Source organism: Somniosus microcephalus, chromosome 6, assembly GCF_052327205.1.
Source record: "Somniosus microcephalus isolate GS21.2 chromosome 6, FLI_Smic_1.0, whole genome shotgun sequence".
NCBI classification, from domain to species: Eukaryota; Metazoa; Chordata; class Chondrichthyes; order Squaliformes; family Somniosidae; genus Somniosus; species Somniosus microcephalus.
Window position 1 is genome coordinate 8,712,065 of NC_140992.1, and position 16,575 is coordinate 8,728,639.

The following is a 16,575-nucleotide window of genomic DNA, read 5'->3' on the forward strand; positions in this document are numbered from 1 at the left end:
CCTACCAGAGGAAATAGTTTCTCTCTATCTACCGTATCAACTCCTTTAATCATCTTAAATATCTCAATTAGATCACCCCTTAATCTTCTAAACTCAGAGAAATACAAGCCCAGTCTGTGCAACCTGTCCTGATAATTTAACCCTTTTAGCCCTGGTATCATTCTGGTGAATCTGCGCTGCTCCCCCCCCCAAGACCAAGATATCCTTCCTGAGGTGCGGGGCCCAGAACTGAACGCAGAGCTCCAGATGTTCCCTGTGTTTCCTCCCCACCCTCACGCTAAGGGTCTTCTCCACCTGGGTGGTAATCTGGGGGAGCGAATTGCCCACCCTTTATAGAAGCCGCCCAATTTTCATTCCATCGGATTCCCGCCCAGGTGGTGAAGGTGAAAATCTACCCTTTTGTTGGGTCGAGGTTCTATTCCAATCACGCACATGAGGGGCCGCTGGACATCCATCAGGACTGGGAGTGTGACCTGATTTTCTCTTCCTCATGAGATGAGCTAATTATAGACTGTGGCTGGTGTAATAGAGTCACCTGGTGGACTACTGATGTATATAATAATAAAGCCATATGCAGTACAGTTCTTACCGGAAGCCATGTTGTGCTGTTGTATATATATGCCGTGTCTCAAGATGCCACAGAATTGGTGATGAGGATGTGAGTGCGGATTCCCTAGCTGAAATTTTTGTTGGAGGATAATCCTGCCAACCGATAGAGGGACTGTTAGAGGTTCTTCGTCTTGCAGAAAAACTTAAAATCCGAGGTAAATTTCGAGCACATGTGGCTGAACTGTCGACGTTGCCAGAGTCCAGATGGCCACACCTATGGGAACAACAGGGCGCGTGGGTGAGTTCCATCATGACCGAGAGACTTTCGGAGCATATGTGGAGCGGCTAGAAATATTTTTCACCGCGAATAGTATCGTCGAAGTCCTCGATGATGTAAATCGTTACTAGGCGGTTTTAGAAATGAAACAGACATTTTTTTTGACTGAAGCAGGCCCCGAAGTGTATGAAACCCCGAAAAATGTGCTTGTTCCCGCCAAGCTGAAGGACACACTGCTGAAGGAGATCTTAACCAAGTTAGAACACCACTACAGTCCTGAGCCCCTGGAAATTGCTGAAAGTTATCGTTTTGGAACACGTGATCAATTAAATGACGAGGGTATCAGTGAGTACATTGTAGCTCATTCACTGTCATTTCGGAAACTTTCAGGACCGAGCTTTGCGTGACCGCTTTGTTTGTGGGTTGAAAAATGAACGTATCAGAAGTAAATTGCTGACAACTTCTAACTAGACTTTTGACTTAGCTTGTCAGACAGCTATGTCGATGGATATGGCCGACCGATACTTCCGAGAGTTCTGCGCCATTTCCAGTCATCAGACAACCGCGGTGAATCGACTGCAGGCTAAAAGTAAAAGGCAGTTGGGTCCCAAGGCCTCAGCAACTGGCCAAGGTAACAGTGCATTGAAGTCGTGCTATCGGTGCCTGGGACAACACATCGCTCAAAGCTGTCCATATGTGAAGGTAGAGTGTTTCTATTGCAAGAAAACTGGCCATCTTGCGAAGACGTGCTGACAGAAGAGTAAACCGACTGGCAATGCTCGAAGTAGAAATCGCCAGACACTATATACCATTGAAGAGAAGCAGCAGGACAAGGAGTTTCTGGAGATTCACGTCATCAGGAGCACGAAGGTATCTAAAAGCGATTTGCGAGGTATCGTCATCCAAGTAGATGTCGCAGGAACCAGGATACCCATGGAAATCGACACTGGTGCATCCGTGAGTGTAGGATCGGAATCACTACATCGTGACAAGTTGGGTGATTATCGACTAGAGAAATCGAAGGTAGAGCTGCGAGGCTACTCAGGAGAGCAAACCCCTGGAGTAGGAAGTGTCACCATACCAGTGAAATACAAGGATCAGTGTCAGAGCTTGCCTCTCATAGTAGTGGCAGGAGACAAGCCTGCCTTGATAGGTAGAAATTGGTTGGGATCACTGAAGCTGGATTGGAATGAGTTTTTTCGTGTGGAAGCAAAATTTACATCGAAAGATGATGTCATCAAGCAGTATCCGAAGGTGTTCAGCGAAATGGGCAGTCCGATCCAAAACTTCAAGGTGAGTGTCAGAGTGCAGAAAGACCCAAGACCAGTTTACTGCAAACCACGTCCTGTACCATACGCACTCAAGGAGAAAGTTGAGCAAGAACTCAAAAGACTAGAAACTGAGAACATTATCTCTCAGGTAGATCTGAGTAATTGGGCTACACGCATTGTTGTTGTACCTAAGTCAGGTGGTAAGGTAAGGTTGTGTGGTGATTATAAGGTAACTGTAAACCAGGTTCTAGAGTGTAATCTACCCAATACGTTGCCAAATGTGGAAGGTTTGTTCACAAAGCTGACAGGTGGCTAGGGGTGAAAAGTTCAGTTGCTTTGCGCCTCCCGTTAGCGCGGTAAGTCAGGGGGTGCCTCGCTTGCGCTCCGGCCGCAATCTTCGGTAGCGACCCCTGACTTACCGCCGGACGCTATGTCTGACGGGGTCAGGGGGGCCTACCTGCGGCTGGGGCAGCGCTAATTAAAGGCGAGGTGCCGGGCGGCCATTTTTGTTGCTGGCTGCCTGCTAGCACCTGCCTTCGCTCCCGTCCCTGGTCTCCTTACCCGCACCCGCCCCCCCCCCCGCAGAGTGCCGGCTGCGCTCCGTGAGCCCAGCACTTCTCCTGAGTGCCGGGCTCTTTTGCTGGCACTCTGATCCCTGGATCCCAGCTGGGCCCCGGGTCGCGCTGTGCAGGACCCCTCCCCTTTAAGAAGGGGAGGAAGGCCTGCAATACCGCGGCACGTAGCGCCGCGATATTCCCTCGCAGCGCCCCAAGTGGGAGGCGGGGCGCTTCCAGTAGTGCCCCGCTTCCCTCTTGGGGTGCTACTGATGATTTTCGGCCGCAGGGGCGCTAATATTTGCGGGGCGCTAGAAGTAGCGCCCCGGTGAAGTTAGCGCCCCAAAGGGGGCACAACTCAATTTTTCCACCCAGATCTTTTCGAAGTTAGATCTAACAAATGCCTACCTACGACTTGAGTTAGATGAAGAGTCCAAGTCATACTTCACTATAAATACTCACCCAGGCCTATATCAGTTCAGTAGGCTACCATTTGGAGTGTCTTCTGTCCCCGACATATTCCAGGGGGTGATGAACCAAATTATGAAAGGGGTTTAAATAACATTTTTTAATTCGTTTTCTGGGATCTGGGCGTCGCTGGCAATGCCAGCATTTATTGCCCATCCCTAGTTGCCCTTGAGAAGGTGGTGGTGAGCCGCCTTCTTGAAACACTGCAGTCCTTGTGGTGAAGGTACTCCCACAATGCTTTAGGGAGGGAGTTCCAGGATTTTGACCAAGCAACGATGAAGGATCGGCGATATATTTCCAAGTCAGGATGGTGTGTGATTTGGAGGGAAACTTGGAGGTGGTGGTGTTCCCATGCGCCTGCTGCCCTTGTCCTTCTAGGTGGTGGAGGTCGCGGGTTTGGGAGGTGCTGCCGAAGAAGCCTTGGCAAGTTGCTGCAGTCCATCTTGTAGATGGTACACACTGCAGCCATGGTACGCTGGTGGTGGAGGGAGTGAATGTTTAAGGTGGTAGAGGGGGTGCCAATCAAGCGGGCTGCTTTGTCCCGGATGATGTCGAGCTTCTTGAGTGTTGTTGCAGCTGCACTCATCCAGGCAAGTGGAGAGTATTCTATCACACTCCTGACTTGTGCCTTGTAGATGATGGAAAGGCTTTGGGGGGTCAGGAGGTGAGACACTCACTGCAGAATACCCAGCCTCTGACCTGCTCTTGTTGCCACAGTATTTATGGGGCTGGTCCAGTTAAATTTCTGGTCAATGGTGACCCCCAGGATGTTGATGGTGGGGGATTCGGCGATGGTAATGCCATTGAATGTCAAGGGGAGGTGGCTAGACTCTCGCTTGTTGGAGATAGTCATTGCCTGGCACTTCTGTGGTGCGAATGTTACCTGCCACTTATCAGCCCAAGCCTGAACGTCGTCCAGGTCTTGTTGCATGCGGGCATGGACTGCTTCATTATCTGAGGAGTTGTGAATGGCGCTGAACACTGTGCAGTTATCAGCGAACATCCACATTTCTGACCTTATGTTGCAGGGAAGGTCATTGATGAAGCAGCTGAAGATGGCTGGGCCTAGGACACTGACCTGAGGAACTCCTGCAGCGATGTCCTGGGGCTGAGATGATTGACCTTCAACCACCACAACCATCTTCCTTTTTGCTAGGTATGACTCCAGCCAGTGGAGCGTTTTCCCCCCCGATTCCCATTGACTTCAGTTTTACTAGGTCTCCTTGATGCCACACTTGGTCAAATGCTGCCTTGCTGTCAAGGGCAGTCACTCTCACCTCACCTCTGTAATTCAGCTCCTTTGTCCATGTTTGGACCAAGGCTGTAATGGGGTCTGGAGCCGAGTGGTCTTGGCGGAACCCAAACTGGGCATCAGTGAGCAGGTTATTGGTGAGTAAGTGGTGCTTGATAGCACTGTCGATGACACCTTTGCTGATGATTGAGAGTAGACTGATGGGGCGGTAATTGGCTGGGTTAGATTTGTCCTGCTTTTTGTGGACAGGACATACCTGGGCAGTTTTCCACATTGTCGGATAGATGCCAGCATTGTAGCTCTACTGGAACAGCTTGGCTAGAGGTGCGGCTAGTTCTGGAGCACAAATCTTCAGCACGATAGCTGGGATGTTGTTGGGGCCCATAGCCTTTGCTGTATCCAGTGTGCTCAGCCATTTCTTGATATCATATGGAGTGAATCGAATTGGCTGAAGACTGGCTTCTGTGATGGTGGGTACTTCGGGAGTAGGCCGATATGGATCATCCACTCGGCACTTACGTCATAGAGTTATACAGCACAGAAAGAGGCCCTTCGGCCCGTCGTGTCTGCACCGGCCATCAAGCCCTGTCTATTCTAATCCCATTTTCCAGCACTTGGTCCGTAGCCTTGTATGCTATGGTGTTTCAAGTGCTCATCTAAATGCTTCTTGAATGTTGTGAGGGTTCCTGCCTCCACCACCCTTTCAGGCAGTGAGTTCCAGATTCCAACCACCCTCTGGGTGAAAAAGTTTTTCCTCAAATCCCCTCTAAACCTCCTGCCCCTTACCTTGAAACTATGCCCCTTGGTTATTGACCCCACTACTAAGGGGAAAAGTTCCTTTCTAGCTACCCTATCTATGCCCCTCATAATTTTGTACACCTCAATCAGGTCCCCCCTCAGCCTTCTCTGCTCTAAGGCAAACAACCCCAGCCTGTCTAGTCTCTCTTCATAGCTGAAGCGCTCCAGCCCAGGTAACATCCTGGTGAATCTCCTCTGCACCCTCTCCAATGCAATCACATCCTTCCTATAGTGTGGCGACCAGAACTGCACACAGTATTCCAGCTGTGGCCTAACTAGCATTTTGTACAGCTCCATCATAACCTCCCTGCTCTTATATTCTATGCCTCTGGCTGAAGATGGTTGCAAACGCTTCAGCCTTGTCTTTTGCACAAAGAAGGCATCATCTTCAAAACAGAAATCCAGTGGTTAAGTTTATTCTGTAAATATGGAAAATAAGTTCATATCTTTTGTTTGTGTTGCAGCATTCTATAGTAGAATTTGAAAACATAAAATGGGTTCCATTTGAGAAATGTATACCAAGAGTTGTCTAAACCATGCAAGTCATGTACAATGATTATTTGCTGTGATTAACTTCTTCAATAAGGAGGGAGACGTGTAATGGAGCCACCTGGTGGACTACTGATGTAGCTCCCATGACCGGAAAGCCCTGCAGCGGGTAGTCAAAACTGCCCAACGCATTACTGGCACCCGGCTACCGACCATAGAACATATATATCAGAAACGCTGCCTACGGAGGGCACGGTCCATCATCAAAGACCCTACCCACCCCAGCCACAGTCTGTTCGCCCTCCTACCATCTGGAAGACGCTACAGATGCATTCGCACCCGTACGACCAGATTTAGGAACAGCTTCTTTCCCAGGGCTGTCATCCTACTGAACTCCACAAATAAACACTAAAGCCTGCACATCTGCCGATGCACTTTATTATGGTCATATTTATGCTAATATATATGTACAAATGTATGTTGAAATGTTTAAGTGTCCTAATCCAAATTGTACACTCTCGGGAGCCGCAAGCCTACATTTCGTTGTACTGCACTTGTGCACTAACAATGACAATAAAAGTTGATTTGATTTGATTTGATTTGAAATAATAATAATAAAGCCATGTGCAGTACAGTTCTTACCAGAAGCCATGTTGTGCTGTTGTATATATATGCTGTGTCTCAAGATATCACAGATGGGGTTTGATGATGAGGACCAGAATATTAAACTTGAGGCATTGACCGACAAGGAGACAACGTAGGTCAGTGAGGACTGGGATAAGGGTGAGGGGGACTTAGTGTGGGGCAGGATATGTGCAGCAGGGTTCTGGACAAGTTGGAGCCTATGAAAGGGGAAGAATTGGAGGCTATCATGGAGAGTACAGATGGGGAATCGAAGCTGCGGTCTTATGGTCTGCTCGGCCTGGTACCACTTCAGGCAATGCATTTACCAACCAGATAGTGAGTGTTCATTCATGTTCATAGACCTGAGCCTAGAGCTGCCCATCACTCGCACACTCACGCTCATAGACCCGAGGGGGAGCTGTCCATCACTCAGCTCCACAGCCAATGAAGTACGTTTTTGAAGTGTAGTCACTGTTGTAATGTAGGAAACGTGGCAGACAATTTGTGCACGGCAAGCTCCCACAAACATTATGACCAGATAATTTGTTTTAGATGGTGATTGAGGGATAAATATTGGCCAGGACACTGGGGAGAACTCTCCAGCTCTTCGAATTGAGCCATGGGATCTTTTACATCCGCCTGAGAGGGCAGACGGGGCCTCGATTTAGGGTCTCATCTGAAAGACGGCACCTCTGACAGTCCGGCACTCCCTCAGTATTGCACTGGAGTGTCAGCCTAGATTATGGCCTAGAAATTCAGTATAGCCACGTTCGGGGCGCTACAGACGGGCGGCCGCTAAAGTTTGCGCCCGGCGCAAGTTCGCGCCACCTTCGCCGATATTCAGTCGCATCGCCCCAAGAGGTTGCTGCTGCGCTAAAACAGGCGATGCACGACTATCATTAAGCGCTAAGCCGGCGGTCTGGGGCGATACCCCCGAGGGCGGGCGCAGCGCAGGTGCGGCGAGTTGCTGATTGACGGCAGACACTCTGGCGCCGGTCAGCTCTTAAAGGGGGAGGGTGGATTTGTTTGCCTGCCATGCCCTGCACACTGCAGCCCTCAACCTAGGCCTGACCACTTCTGCTTCATCTGTGCAATGCCCAGGGCTATGGAGAAGGCCAGGGAGAGAGCGCAGCGCTTCAGCGAGGGTGACCTGAGGGTGCTGGTTGGCGGAGTGGAGCGCCGGCGCCATGTTCTGTTCCCTGAAGGTGGCAAAAGGCCGCTGCCCAGCGCCTACCGGAAAGCCTGGAGGGAGGTGTCAAACAGGGTGACCTCCAACAGCGTGGTTGCCAGGACTCCTGTGCAATGCCGGAAAAAGTTCAACGACCTCACTCGGGTTGTCAGGGTGAGTACCCTTTCCAGTGTCCTCCTCATCCCTGCATGTGCACCTCAGTTTATGGGCAAAGGGACCTGAAAGCCCTAATGGCCAGCCCTCATCCAGCAGCTATGGGACTGTCATGAAAAGCACTTGCACATTCAGCACTTTACACACTGTACAAGCTATTCGACCATGGGAGGCAGTACAGCCAAGATCAGGGCTTCACACTGTCAGGGCCAGTCCACCATGGGAGGCAATGCAGACAAGATCAGGGCTTCACACTGTCAGGGCCAGTCCACCATGGGAGGCAGTGCAGACAAGATCAGGGCTTCACACTGTACTTAGAGGCCGTCCTTTCTCTTGCAGGCCAAGGTGGCGCACAACAGGAGGAACCAGCGTGAGACAGGGGGAGGCCATCCTGACCTCAAACAGCTCTGCGACCTGGAGCAGTGTGTGGAGCGCATTATGTCAGGCCGGCTGATTGGCCCCGTTGCCAGTGGAGATGCCGACCCTGTTCTGGGCACCAATGGTAAGGGCATCACCTTTTTGACCTCTCTCTTTCCACTTGCGCCTCAGATCAGCATCCTTTGCCACTGTCCGACCAATGCAGTGCATGGCAGCACTCATGCCTCCCTCACTGCCGCCCTGTCCTCACTCTAAAGCAACTCTTGTGCCTCCCTGATTTCAGATGGTGAATCGCCAGGTGAGGAGGCGAGCCCTCAAGCTGCCACTGTCAGCGATTCAGAATTCGAGGAGGAGGAAGAGGAAGCCGGCCCATCAGTGCCACCCTCAGCCGAGGCAGCCCATGGCGATGATGGGGACACGTCTTCCCTGGAGGGGAGCCGGGGGGAAGGGTCGGAGGAGAGTGAAGCTCCGGGGCCCAGCGGCCTGCAGCAACGCGGGAGGGGTGGGGAAGCTCGGCGGACTTCTCCCCAGAGGGTGAGTGCGGCCTCCAGTCCTGCGACGGTGAGCGCAGAGGAGGTGCGCCTCCTAGAGGAAATGGCCGTCCAGGCTGAGCGCAGGCACACTGAGCAGTGGCAAGGATGCCTGACTCCATAGAGTCTCTGTCAAGGAGTGTGCAGGAATTCGGAGCAGCACAGGCCAGGAGTCTGCAACAATTCAGTGCAGCACAGGCCAGGAGTCTGGAACAATTCAGTGCAGCACAGGCCAGGAGTCTGCAGGACTTCGCGGCAGCACAGGCGGCTTCTAGCCAAGTGCTCAGTCGTGCCGTCCATTCACTGGCTGGTGTCATGCGGACACAGACCAGGGCCACACGGGCACTAACTGCTGCCACCCTTGCTGGATCGGCCAGGCATTGCCAGGGCGCTCGCCGCACAGCAGCAGCGCAGCAGGCTGTTCTTCAGCAGTTTGTTGCGCATGCTGCAGTGCTGGCCCGTGTGAGTGCCAATGTCTCAGGTGACCAGGGAGTACCTGCGATCTGTCAGGTTGGCACCATTCCTGCAGCCGACACTGCCACTCCGCCATTGCAGCTGCCACCAGCCGCTGGACAGACTGCTGCCGCCCAAGCAGAGTTGGAGCAGTCAGCAGCCGGCCCCTCCAGGGCCAGAGCTGGTGCAGGCCGACCCCCAAGGGCATCTGCCGTCTCGCCATCTGACCCTCAGCAGCCTTCCCCCAGCCTTGCTGCAGCCACTGGGGTCCCATTGAGGAGGAGCAGCAGGGCGGGCAGGGGCCAGTCACGGATGCGAAAGGCATCACCCTCGCAGGGCAAAAAGTAGAAGGTTTGGCCAAATGCTTTGTGTTTGTTGAAAGGCCGAGACTGGTGCAGTTGTGTTTTTGTAAGGCCGAGACTGGTGTCTTTCTTTTTTTTGTAAGGCCGAGACTGTTCAGTTTGTGTTTTTGGAGGGGGCTTCTCTCCATTAGTTTGTAATGTGGGAAGGGCAGAGGTTTCCAAGTAATAAATGTTCTTAAATCGCAGTGCCCATGCTTTATTTTGCAAGTCCTGGTTGCCCTGCTTGGCTGAGGGCTTGTGGAGCGGCTACATTTATCTGGTGACATTGGCACAAGCCATTCCCTGAGAGGGGGCCTAGAACCGACATTCAATAAGCCGCCGACGGGCGGCCCTTGCACTTTCTGCCTCCCTCCTGTGCTGGTCCTCCTCCTCCTCCTCCTCCTCCTCCTCCTCAGGTGGTCCTCCAATCTCTGGTGGCAGTGGCTGAGTCCTGCGGATAGCCAGGTTGTGCAGCATGCAGCACATGACAACGAAATGGGAGACTCGCTCCGGCGAATATTGTAGGGCTCCACCGGAACGATCCAGACAGTGGAACCGTTGCTTCAGGACGCTGATTGTTTGCTCAATGATGTTCCTGGTTGCTTGATGGCTGGCATTGTATCCCTCTTCAGCAGGGGTGCTGGGCGCACGGAGCGGGGTCATCAGCCAGGTACACAAAGGGTAGCCTTTGTCCCCGAGAAGCCATCCTCGTGGGTGAGGCTGGGCCTGGAACATGTCTGCCACAGAAGTCTGGCGCAGGATGAAGGCATCGTGGCTGCTGCCTGGGAAGCGGGCATTGACAGCTAGGATGAGCTGCCTGTGGTCACACACCAGCTGGACGTTGAGCGAATGGTAGCCCTTCCGGTTGCGGTAATCCTCGGCATTCTCCAGAGGTGCCCGCAAAGCCACATGCGTGCAGTCAATGGCGCCCTGCACCATGGGGAAGCCCGCTAATGCTGCAAAGCCCATTGCACGCTGTTGCTGCTTGACAAGGGCCATGGAGAAGGAGATGAACTGACGTCTCCTTCTGAAAAGGGCATTGGTCACCTGGCGGATGCAGCAATGCACGGCGAACTGGGAGATGTTGGAAATGTCCCCAGTAGCGGATTGGAAGGAGCCGGTGGCATAGAAGTTGAGAGCCACCGTCATCTTCACTGCCACCGACAGAGACGTCCTGCTCCTCAGATGTGGCTGCAGTTCACCGCCAAGCAGGTGGCAGATCTCAGTGACCACCGCCCTTCGGAATCGCAGCCTCCGAACACACTGCTCGTCAGACATGTTCAGATAGGAGAACTGCTGGCGGTATACCCTGGGTGGGTAAGGCCTCCTTTGCCGACGCCTGTTGCCCCCTCTCCGTCTGGCCATGACTGCCACTCTCTCACGGCGTCTGTGAGCCCTTTGAATGCAATGGAGAAGGCCAGCGTTTGCACCCATTGCAGCCCCCATTATATGTTTGCAAACAATGATATGACACTGAAGGTAAAGACAAGTGGAAAGCTGTGGCCTGAAGCCACAAGTACCTGTCCGAGTGTTGAGCCAAAGCAGAAAGCTCTCTACCTTTGTCTCTCTGCAAAGATCCGTCTCTCAAAAAGGAGTGCTGCAAAATGGCTGCCTTTTCTACTGCAGGAAGAGTGCCCTTTAATTTGCGCCCCCCGCGCCCTGCATCGACTGAGAACCGTTCCCCTCTACCAGTCGCTAGGGGCGCCAGGCACACAATAGGGCGTCGCCACTGAATTTCCGGTTTGGGGCGCACAAAGGGCGTTGCACGAGGAAATGACGTCAGGATCTGCGCGCGCAGCTGAGCGCGCGCAAAGACTTTGCGCCGCCGCGAAATCTTTAGTGAAGTTGGGGAGAGGCGCAGATCGCGCTGCGCCCGGCCGCTAGCCGCCTAGCGCCCAACATCTCCTCCTCCTAAGGCGCTACCGGCTGGCGCAAACAACTGAATTTCTAGGCCCATGTGTTTAAGTCTCTGAAAGGGGGCTTGAACCCACAACCTTCTGACTCCAAGGCAAGAATTCTGCCACTGAACCAAGACTGACACCTCACATTGGCAGGTACTGATCATTAAGGGAGTGTCTATAATTTATACACTCAAACTGCTATCAAACTGAAATGAGGGAACACCTATAAATGCTCAAACAGAACCAGTACACCCAGATTTTTCAATGCACTTTTCCACTTATTTTTCCCTCTGTTTAATGTGTTATCAGGAGCTAATTATTAATGAACCGGCTTTTAATAACGCAATCACTAAGACTGAGGAGGAACACAAGAATTCGCGCACCAGAGAAACGGGAGTTAAAGGGTTAATGATCTGGTGGTTAATTGGACGGAGCTGTTCAGGGGATGGCCAGGGCCAGTGCTATAAAACATGCCTTTGAGCCGTTGACAGTGTTTGAAAGGAATGGCTCTCAGCAGCTACACTGGGCTCAGCTTCAGGAGTCAGCGGAGCTGCTTCCTTCTCCCTGTAATGTTCATCTCTCTGTTTCAGGGTAAGAACTCATGACTGCACACAGTGACTATTTCCATTGGAACAGGGAAGACTAAGAAGAGATTTCACAGAGGTTTTAAAAGAAAATGATGAAGGGTTTTTCGATAGAGTGAAGAGGGAGAGACTATTCCTTCCAGTTGGAGAATCAGTGACGAGGGGGTTATCAGTTTAACGGGGTCGCAGAGAGAGTGAGGTGAGAGGGTGGGAGCAAATTCCCTACCCAGAGGGTTGTTGGAGTGTGGAATGGCTTGGCACAGGGAGCGGTTGAGATCATTGCATCTTTTAATGGGAACTTGTATAAATATTCAGAGCAGAGGAAAATACAGGGCTATGGGGAGGGAGCGGGGCAGTGGGATTAGTTTGGGATTGATACAGGGCTATGGGGAGAGTGTGGGGCATTGGGATTAGTTTGGGATTGATACAGGGCTATGGGGAGAGAGTGGGGCAGTGGGATTAGTTTGGGGATTGATACAGGGCTATGGGGAGAGAGCAGGGCAGTGGGTTTAGTTTGGGGATTGATACAGGGCTATGGGGAGAGAGCGGGGCAGTGGGATTAGTTTGGGATTGATACAGGGCTATGGGGAGAGAGCGGGGCAGTGGGATTAGTTTGGGATTGATACAGGGCTATGGGGAGAGTGTGGGGCATTGGGATTAGTTTGGGATTGATACAGGGCTATGGGGAGAGAGCGGGGCAGTGGGATTAGTTTGGGGATTGATACAGGGCTATGGGGAGAGTGTGGGGCATTGGGATTAGTTTGGGATTGATACAGGGCTATGGGGAGAGAGCGGGGCAGTGGGTTTAGTTTGGGGATTGATACAGGGCTATGGGGAGAGAGCGGGGCAGTGGGGTTAGTTTGGGATTGATACAGGACTATGGGGAGAGAGCGGGGCAGTGGGATTAGTTTGGGATTGATACAGGGCTATGGGGAGAGTGCGGGGCAGTGGGATTAGTTTGGGATTGATACAGGGCTATGGGGAGGGAGCGGGGCAGTGGGATTAGTTTGGGATTGAAACAGGGCTATGGGGAGAGTGTGGGGCATTGGGATTAGTTTGGGATTGATACAGGGCTATGGGGAGAGAGCGGGGCAGTGGGATTAGTTTGGGGATTGATACAGGGCTATGGGGAGAGAGCAGGGCAGTGGGTTTAGTTTGGGGATTGATACAGGGCTATGGGGAGAGAGCAGGGCAGTGGGTTTAGTTTGGGGATTGATACAGGGCTATGGGGAGAGAGTGGGGCAGTGGGATTAGTTTAGGATTGATACAGGGCTATGGGGAGAGAGTGGGGCAGTGGGATTAGTTTGGGATTGATACAGGGCTATGGGGAGAGAGCAGGGCAGTGGGATTAGTTTGTGCTTGATACAGGGCTATGGGGAGAGAGCGGGGCAGTGGGATTAGTTTGGAATTGATACAGGGCTATGGGGGGAGAGCGGGGCAGTGGGATTAGTTTGAGGATTGATACAGGGCTATGAGGAGAGAGCGGGGCAGTGGGATTAATTTGGGATTGATACAGGGCTATGGGGAGAGAGCAGGGCACTGGGATTAGTTTGGGATTCATACAGGGTTATGGGGAGCGAGCGGGGCAGTGGGAATAGTTTGGGATTGATACAGGGCTATGGGGAGAGTGTGGAGCAGTGGGATTAGTTTGGGATTGATACAGGGCTATGGGGAGAGTGCGGGGCAGTGGGATTAGTTTGGGATTGATACAGGGCTATGGGGAGGGAGCGGGGCAGTGGGATTAGTTTGGGATTGAAACAGGGCTATGGGGAGAGTGTGGGGCATTGGGATTAGTTTGGGATTGAAACAGGGCTATGGGGAGAGAGCAGGGCAGTGGGATTAGTTTGGGGATTGATACAGGGCTATGGGGAGAGAGCAGGGCAGTGGGTTTAGTTTGGGGATTGATACAGGGCTATGGGGAGAGAGCAGGGCAGTGGGTTTAGTTTGGGGATTGATACAGGGCTATGGGGAGAGAGTGGGGCAGTGGGATTAGTTTGGGATTTATACAGGGCTATGGGGAGAGTGGGGCAGTGGTATTAGTTTGGGATTGATACAGGGTTATGGGGAGAGAGTGGGGCAGTGGGATTAGTTTGGGATTGATACAGGGCTATGGGGAGAGAGCGGGGCAGTGGGATTAGTTTGGAATTGATACAGGGCTATGGGGGGACAGCAGGGCAGTGGGATTAGTTTGAGGATTGATACAGGGCTATGAGGAGAGAGCGGGGCAAAGGAATTAGTTTGGGATTGATACAGGGCTATGAGGAGAGAGCGGGGCAAAGGAATTAGTTTGGGATTGATACAGGGCTTTGAGGAGGGAGTGGGGCATTTGGATTGGTTTGGGATTGATACAGGGCTATGGGGAGAGAGCAGGGCAGTGGGAATAGTTTGGGATTGATACAGGGCTATGGGGAGAGTGCGGAGCAGTGGGATTAGTTTGGGATTGATACAGGGCTATGGGGAGAGAGCGTGACATTTGGATTGGTTTGGGATTGATACAGGGCTATGGGAGAGTGCAGGGCAGTGGGATTAGTTTGGGATTTATACAGGGCTATGGGAGAGTGCAGGACGGTGGGATTAGTTTGGGATTGATACAGGGCTATGGGGAGAAAACAGGGCATTGGGATTAGTTTTGGATTGATACAAGACTATGGTGAGAGGGCGGGGCAGTGGGATTAGTTTGGGATTGTTACTGGGCTATGGGGAGAGAGCGGAGCAGTGGGATTAGTTTGGGATTGATACAGGGCTATGGGGAGAGCGCGGGCCATTGGGATTAGTTTGGGATTGATACAGGACTATGCAGAGAGAGCGGGGCAGTGGGTTTAGTTTGGGATTGATACAGGGCTATGGGGAGAGAGCGGAGCAGTGGGATTAGTTTGGGATTGATACAGGGCTATGGGGAGAGAGCGGGGCAGTGGGATTAGTTTGGGATTGATACAGGGCTATGGGGAGAGAGCGGAGCAGTGGGATTAGTTTGGGATTGATACAGGGCTATGGGGAGAGCGCGGGCCATTGGGATTAGTTTGGGATTGATACAGGACTATGCAGAGAGAGCGGGGCAGTGGGTTTAGTTTGGGATTGATACAGGTCTCTTGGGAAAGTGTGGGGCAGTGGGATTATTGGCAGATTGATACGGGGCTTTGGGGTTATTTTTGGATTGATACAGTGCTGGTGCTGTGATTCCACGGTCCTGGAGAGAATCACCCTAACAGTGCTATCAAGCGGCACTTACTCACCAATAACCTGCTCACTAATGCCCAGTTTGGGTTCCGCCTGGAGCCCATGGGATCCAGGGCAATTTGGCACGTTGTATCCAAAATTGGCTTAGTGGCAGGAGGCAGAGGGTGATGGTGGAAGGTTGTTTTTGTGACTGGAGCCTGTGTCCAGTGGTGTACCGCAGGGATTGGTGCTGGGTCCTTTGCTGTTTGTAGTGTACATTAATGATTTAGATATGAATGTAGGAGGTATGATCAGTAAGTTCACAGATGACACGAAAATTGGTGGAGTGGTAAATAGCAAGGAGGGAAGCCTCAGGCTACAGGACGATATAGACGGGTTGGTCAGATGGGCAGAACAGTGGCAAATGGAATTTTACCCTGAAAAGTGTGAGGTGATGCATTTTGGGAGGACTAACAAGGCAAGGGAATACACAATGAATGGTAGGACCCTAGGAAGGACAGAGGATCAGAGGGACCTTGGTGTGCATGTACATAGATCCCTGAAGGCAGCAGGACAGGTAGATAAGGTGGTTAAAAAGGCATATGGGATACTTGCCTTCATTAGCCGAGGCATAGAATATAAGGGCAGGGATGTTATGATGGAGCTGTACAAAATCCTAGTTAGGCCACAGCTGGAATACTGTGTGCAGTTCTGGTTGTCACACTATAGGAGGGATGTGATTGCATTGGAGAGGGTGCAGAGGAGATTCACCAGGATATTACCTGGGCTGGAGCGCTTCAGCTATGAAGAGAGACTGGACAGGCTGGGGTTGTTTTCCTTAGAGCAGAGAAGGCTGAGGGGGGACCTGATTGAGGTGTACAAAATTATGAGGGGCATAGATAGGGTAGATAGAAAGGAACTTTTCCCCTTAGTAGAGGGGTCAATAGCCAGGGGCATTGTTTCAAGGTAAGGGGCAGGAGGTTTAGAGGGGATTTGAGGAAAAGCTTTTTCACCCAGAGGGTGGTTGGAATCTGGAACTCACTGCCTGAAAGGGTGGTAGAGGCAGGAACCCTCACAACATTCAAGAAGCATTTGGATGAGCACTTGAAACGCCATAGCATACAAGGCTACGGACCAAGTGCTGGAAAATGGGATTAGAATAGACAGGGCTTGATGGCCGGTGCAGACACGATGGGCCGAAGGGCCTCTTTCTGTGCTGTATAACTCTATGACTCTATCTATGACTCTACACTCAGCTCCAGCCCTCATTACAGCCTTGGTCCAAACATGGTCAAAGGAGCTGAATTCCAGAGGTGAGGTGAGAGTGACTGCCCTTGACATCAAGGCAGCATTTGACCGAGTGTGGCATCAAGGAGCCCTAGCAAAACTGATGCCAATGGGAATCGGGGAGGGGGGTGGGGGAGCGGGGGTGGAGGGGGGGAGCGCTCCACTGGCTGGAGTCATACCTAGCACAAAGGAAGATGGTTGTGGTGATTGAAGGTCAATCATCACAGCCCCAGGACATCGCTGCAGGAGTTCCGCAGGGCAGTGTCCTGGGCCCAACCATCTTCAGCTGCTTCATTAATGACCTTCCCACCAACATAAGGT

The 16,575-nt window shown here is 52.0% G+C and overlaps 1 protein-coding gene across 1 annotated transcript in view; it reads left to right on the forward strand.

Annotated features, from left to right (window-relative positions):
* Window positions 1-6,353: 6,353 nt before the first annotated feature.
* LOC147115437 (5-hydroxytryptamine receptor 3A-like) overlaps window positions 6,354-16,575 on the forward strand; it is a 42,873-nt gene continuing 32,651 nt past the window's right edge. Inside the window, exon 1 of the mRNA XM_085989585.1 lies at window positions 6,354-6,415. Coding sequence (XP_085845711.1) covers window positions 6,354-6,415 — 62 coding nt within the window. The remainder of the gene's footprint in view (window positions 6,416-16,575) is intronic.